At 48.3% G+C, this 6,595-nt stretch overlaps 1 protein-coding gene across 28 annotated transcripts in view; it reads right to left on the reverse strand.

Moving 5' to 3' along the window:
• FANCA (FA complementation group A) overlaps nt 1-5,637 on the reverse strand; it is a 57,046-nt gene extending 51,409 nt beyond the window's left edge. For 17 of the 28 annotated variants that reach the window (XM_070500352.1, XM_014836536.3, XM_070500349.1 and 14 more), the window contains exons 1-6: nt 5,479-5,636; nt 4,413-4,522; nt 3,878-3,971; nt 1,870-2,012; nt 1,644-1,739; nt 308-381 (exon numbers count right to left, since the gene is read on the reverse strand). In XM_070500352.1, the coding sequence (XP_070356453.1) occupies nt 308-381; nt 1,644-1,739; nt 1,870-2,012; nt 3,878-3,971; nt 4,413-4,522; nt 5,479-5,623 (662 nt within the window). In that variant the 5' untranslated portion in view covers nt 5,624-5,636. Of the gene's footprint in view, nt 1-307; nt 382-1,643; nt 1,740-1,869; nt 2,013-3,877; nt 3,972-4,412; nt 4,523-5,478 lie in introns of all 28 variants that reach the window. The other 11 variants (XR_011498987.1, XR_006521192.2, XR_006521194.2 and 8 more) reach the window with 1 other exon arrangement.
• Between the last annotated feature and the right edge of the window lie 958 nt (nt 5,638-6,595).

Raw genomic sequence — 6,595 nt, forward strand, 5'->3', positions numbered from 1 at the left:
ATGCCCGACTAGACTACAAAAGAACAAATCAGGGCTGGCCCCGTGGCCGAGTGGTTAAGTTCACATGCTCTGCTGCAGGCGGCCCAGTGTTTCGTTGGTTCGAATCCTGGGCGTGGACATGGCACTGCTCATCAAACCATGCTGAGGCAGCGTCCCACATGCCACAACTAGAAGGACCCACAATGAAGAACATACAACTATGTACTGAGGGGCTTTGGGGAAAAAAAGGAAAAAAATAAAAACATCTTTAAAAAAAAAGAACAAATCACTAACATCCAGGCGACATTAAATCATCATGGAGCACTACCTTTCCAGCAGCTCCCAGAGGCTCACAACGTTGTGTACATGAAGACGCCACAGAGCTTCAAGTGACAAAGAATTCTGAAGGAAAGAAGAGTATCATGAGTCCTTTAAGCACACAATTTCCCAGGAAACGTTCGGCTTGTGTTCTTAAAGATCATCCTCTATTGCACAGTAAAGTGGAGTAACAAGCACAGCCTAAAATACGTATTTTATCCACTACGGTTTTAAAACTCACCAAGCCTCAGACACTCAGCACCACCATCTTTCATCTCCTCCTGCATCCCACCCCCACTTCTTCCTCAAAGGCTCAGACATGTGCCCTGCCCAGTCTCGTCTCTAGCTCAACCCACTTCTGGGACTTCCTCCATGGGGCCAACACATGATTCCAAAATAGGAACTGGAGATGTCAATCTCTTCTCTCCTTCAGAATCCTTCATTGGCTCCTCACAGCTTTCAGGACAAAGTGCCGACTCTCCGACGTGGCCTAGCCCTCTGTGATCTGGCCTCCCTGTCTCCTCCTGCTTTCTCCCAGTGAGGCCCTCCTTCCTGGAGTGCAGGACACACACCAACCCCCCCGAGTCAACTTGCTCAAGTCTGACCTGTGTGGCACTGCCTACACTGTCCTCTCTGTCTTCAGCCAGCTAACTCATCCTCTTCCTCCACACTCCACACCACTTCCAGCTCTCCTAGGAAGCCTTCCTGAACCAGCCAATCAGACAGTCACCCACTGCGCTCTGCACACCTGTGAACCCCTGTATCACTGCAGTTCGTGTGCATGCAGCTGCCCCTTCCCACAACTAGATAGCCGTGACCCACACCAACGCCTGACGATCAGCTGCACTCTACAGCATATGCTGGGCAGAAAGCAGGGATGCCAGGAATGCACCGCCACTGGGTTCTTTCTTTCCTTTTTCTGTATACTTACTGATCTCATTTAATAACCAGTCACTTTGAGCTCTTTCAACTGTTTAAAAATCTATAAGCCTGTTGATTCAAAATGCTTCAAAAAAGAACAGTTAAGAATAACTTTTAATTTATATTTTCCTAATGTACTGTACTACCCTAGTAAATTGTTCATAATAATATACATACCTAAGAAAGCAGAACATCACGTTTCTGTGGCATATTCTATTCTAACAAATATTACTAACAATGGGTGCATACTGACAAATATAATTGAGGGTACTTCTTTCCCATCCACAGAGACATTTACTGAATGCTTTTTCCCCCCACTCTTTGTAATTAATGAGATGCTAGGTGGAATTCCTAAGAAAACCCAGAGATTCTGTTGGCTCCACCCAAATCAACAGAACACTGCTTTACTACAGTCTCAAATTTACCTGTACTTTCCATAATTCTTGACAGAAGAAGAGACGGGAGAACATACTGTGTGCCAATAAATACTGAGTGATCTCTATCAAGGAAGACAGCTTCTTCTGAAAAGAGAGAGTACACCTTTAAAAAAAAAACAGGCAAATACCTGAAACAATATTAAAGAAACATCCTATTTTCCCAAACAGCTTAAAAGTAACGAGCAGCACAGTGCCCTCATGGTTCGCCTCTTACTCTCTGCTCCGTGTCCAGCAGCACCCTGTGAGCGTGCTCGGCCCCTGCCGCACACATCCGCACAATGCTGGAGGCAGCCATCTGGCTGGACAGGACTGCCACGGGGACTCCCAGCTGCGAGGCATGGTCCCGCAAAGCAGAGCCTTTAAAACAAAACACGGGAGACACATGGCAACATCTAAAGCACAAGACCTGCAGTTCCCAATGCCACCTTCCAAGTTGGAGCAGCACTGAAAACTGCCCTTGGAAGGGGAGAAACGGTCTGGAAGGAAAAACACACGGTATAAAATTAAGACACTTTCACGACTAACGCAGCTCATGAGATGATCAGGGGCAGCATCTGAAGCCCATGGTTGCAAACATATTTATGTGTTTTGTGTGACACAAACGAAGGAGCTTGGCAGATAGAATCTAAGAACTTCATCAATTTTTTTCCAACACAATAAGTTGAGAACTACAGTAGGCTCTTTTAATGACTTGCTGCTTTTCTAATTACTTCCATGTCAAAGACAGACCTGCTCCCATTGACTAGGTCGATGTTTGACTGGAAGTGGGTCTGGTTTCCAAATGCTGTGCTGTGCACCTTGGGAGCAGCAGAGCCCACAGGTGTCCTCAGGCCTTGGGCTGCCATGTGGAACCTGGATGTGGGGCCCACAGTCCTCGTGAGTGACCAGCCTCTGGTCTGCTGGGCAGCCTAGAAATAGACAATGCCTACAAGCAAACTGTTTTCTAATTTATTTCGCTTCCAAAACTAATTTTTTTTTTAAAAAAACAGGAAATTGTAGTACATGGCCATTATTTTCAAGGCTCTGAAAACACATACCAATATGTAAGTGAAAACACTTGCAGTAGTTAGAAAGGTTCCAGATGACAATATTAAAAATTATTAAGGGGGCCAGCCCCGGGGCCTAGTGGTTAAGTTTGTCACACTCCACTTCGGCAGCCTGGGTTTCTGGGTTCAGATCCCAGTGTGGACCTACGTCATTCATCAGCCATGCTCTGGCGGCTACCTGCACATAAAGTGGAGAAAAACTGGCACAGATGTTAGCTCAGGACTAATCTTCCTCAGCAATAAAAAATAAATAAATAAATAAATCATCAAGTACTATGGTCAAATAATTCACGGCAGAAAGGCAGAAAATGCTAATTTCTAGCCACTTATTTCTAATTTGTCTCCATGGGAAAGTGTACCTCTGTTTTTATTTATAAGGCTTTTATCTTTTTTATATAAATATGAACAAGTACAGTAGCCACTATCTTCAGCAGAAAAAACAAGTAAAAAGTTCATACATTAAGGGTCTCTATATATTTCTGTGGTCCAGGTCAAGAGGTTCTTATATAAGTTCCCATGCCTTGGTCCAAAAGTCCAGACAAGAAAGTGTATGGCTGACCCGAGTTCCCTGGAATGATGATGCATAATTTGTGAAATTCAAATACAACTATGGCAGTGAAAATCAGTGTCATTGACCAATGACCTTCAGTGATCAGTTATCAAGGTCAGCCTATTTTTTAAGTATTTTAAGAGAAATTTAAAACAAATTAATGAGTTAATATCTCTTTCTGAAATGACAATCTTTACATAATAAAAATGTGAATGACTGGAAAATAACTTATTTTTTGTTATTCCCACAGAATTTCCCCATCTCATGTTCTCAAATTGCAGGGCGGGCACCTAGAAACATAATCCTGGTTTCCTGCCTGATCTCCCCCACCCAGTACACCTGTTTTCACCGCTTCATGAATGGCTTACACACTGCTGTCCCACGTGTTTGCAGGGGACACTGTGGTCCCACCTGCTTCTGAGCCCCATGGTGAGTCACACGCAGTTTTTCAGCAACAGCCTCACAACAAGCACCAACCAGGCACAAGAACATGACGGATATTCCAAGACTATACATTTAAGTTGAAAATCATTATCTGAGTTTAAATTTATTATAACAAATAAAGGTCGTTTTATGTAAAGCTCTTCCATAACTCAACACATCAAGAAAATGCAGCTCTGACTTACCTATAAATGAAGTAGAAAGATTAGAGCAGGCCTCAGGACCGTCATGATCAATCAGTGGGCCGAGACACAATTTTTTACATGGTGGACCTTCTACCTAGAAACCAAACACAGAGAATCCAGTTTTAAGACACAAGCTGTGTGTGTATGACAACAGTGTGTATGTAACATGTGCTTCCTCCGCTATTCTCAAATATTCTGAGGAAAAACACTTTGAAAAGAGAAACTTACTAATCTAGAAATTTCCAGAATTTCTAATTTGTTTTTGATCTTCTTTTATCTTCAAACACATAAATCATCCAAATTTTTTTTCTCACCTAGTCAGCAATTAATGAGTGTTCCTACCAGACACTCAGGAGACCTTGCAGGTGTCTCTTCATGGCCTGGGTTCAAATCCCAGCCAAGCCTGCCACAGAGCGTCCCCTCCCCTCCAGCAGCAGGCCCTCTGAACCTGCCGCGGAGGCCACTCTGGCATCCCCTCCCCTCCAGCAGCAGGCCCTCTGAACCTGCCGCGGAGGCCACTCCAGCGTCCCCTCACCTCCAGCAGCAGGCCACTCCAGTCCAGATGGCTCCTCAGGAGACGCACAGCTGAGTCCTGCACCTTCTGCCCCGTTCCAGGACCGGGCTTCTGCCGCGTGACCCTTCCCGCTAAGGGGGAAAATCAGTGCAAACAATCACAGCAACTTTAAACCCTCATGCAAGGGGACATCAGAACACCCTGGCCCCCTGACGTGACGCACTGGGGACACAGGACTTCCGTGCAATTCCTGCCAAAGATGCATAACCTCACTGTCATCGAGAGTAAACCTCAGACGCCCAACCGAGGGGACCTCTACAGAATCGTGGCCAGTATTCCCCCCACGTCCAGGTCAGGGAACACAAGACCGAGTAACTGTCCCCGAGGAGACCAAGCAGGACGAGGTCATGTTACTGGGCCCAGGACAGGAAAGTCGTGGCGGGGAAGCCTGGTGAGACAGTGGAGTCCAGGTCGGTCAGCAGCACTGCGTCCACAGGAGTGTCGGGAACACTCTCAGGAGGTGACGCGGCTCTGGGGCTGGGCTGAGCCAACTCGGTCCTGGCCGCCGCTGTCACAGCGCCAGGGCCCCGCGTCGGGTACATCTTAAGGCCTCACTTCCTAGAACCGCCTTTCGTGATGCCACGTTTGACACAGAGCCGCCCGGGAGGGGACGGCGAGGGTGGTCAGCCAGACCAGGGTCCGGAACCGGAGATGGGGGTGGTGAGGAGGGGTCGGGGGAGGACGAGGGGGGCCATGGGTCGGGAGTCAAGGGTCAAGGACAAGGAAGGCCCGGGGAGACATGGGGCCGGGGGTCAGAGGGGACGAGGAGAAGACGCCTGGGGTGGGCAGCCCCACCAGGCCCCGGGAACTGGAGATGGAGGGGGAGGGAGGGGCCCGGGAGGAAGAGGAAGGGCCAGGGGTCGGGGGTCAGGGTGGACGAGGGAGAGAAGAGGAGGAGCCAGGGGTCGGCGCGGGCTGAAGACAGCCCGCCCGCGGAGAGCTTTTCAGGGCCGGCCGGCGGAGGCTCGGGCGAGAAGAGGTCTCGGGGCTAGGTGCCGCCCACTCCCGGGCCCCCGCGCCCACCTACCCAGCAGCTCGGCCCACGCCCTCCTGCGGGCCCCCGGCGCCGGGCCAGAGACGCTGTCCAGCCCTCGGGGGTCCGCCATGGTCAGAGCGCCGCACTCCCACTCCCAGCAGCGGCTCGCGGCGTGTGGCCCGCGCTGCCTGCCCATTGGCTGCGGCCAGGCGCACGCCCCCATTGGCTGGCGGCGCCCGGGCACACCCCGCTGGGGCTCGCGCGACGGCCATCTTGGTGGCGGCCTTCGGCGACCATCTTGTAAGTGGCAAAGTTGCAGGATACAAAGTCGATGTACAAAATTCAGTGGCATTTCTGTAGTCTAATAACGAACTAACAGAACAAAAACTCAAGGATACAACCACATTTACAATCGCAACAAAAGGAATAATATTTCTAGGAATAAATTTAACCGAGGAGGTGAAAGGCCTATACAAGGAAAACTGTAAGACATTACTGAAAGATATCAATAATGACACAAAGAAATGGAAAGATATTCCATGCACATGGATCGGAAGAATAAACATAGTTGAAATGTGCATACTACCTAAAGCAATCTACAGATTCTAGGCAATCCCAATCAGACTCCCAATGACATTCTTCACAACTGGAACAAAGAAAGAATCTTAAAATTCATACGGGGCAACCAAAGACCCCGAATAGCCAAAGCAATCCTGAGAAACAAGAACAAAGCTGGTAGCACCGCGATCCCTGACTTCAAAATATATTAAAAAGCTATAGTCTATAGTAATCCAAATAGCATGGTAGGGGCCGGCCTGGGGCCAAGCCGTTAAGTCTGCAAACTCTGCTTCAGCCGCCCAGGGTTTCACTGGTTCAAATCCCGGGAGTGGACATGGCACCACTCATCAGGCCATGCTGAGGCACCGTCCCACATGCCACAACTAGAAGGACTCACAACTAAAAATACACAACTATTTACCCCGGGGGCTTTGGGAAGAAAAAGGAAAAATAAAATCTTCGGAAAAAAAAAAAAAAAACCAGCATGGTACTGGTACAAAAACAGGCACACAGATCAATGGAACAGAATTGAAAGTCCAGAAATAAAACCACACATCCATAGACAGCTAATCTTCGACAAAGGAACCAAGAACATACAATGGAGAAAGGA

The sequence above is a fragment of the Equus asinus genome, chromosome 28 (assembly GCF_041296235.1).
Source record: "Equus asinus isolate D_3611 breed Donkey chromosome 28, EquAss-T2T_v2, whole genome shotgun sequence".
NCBI lineage: Eukaryota > Metazoa > Chordata > Mammalia > Perissodactyla > Equidae > Equus > Equus asinus.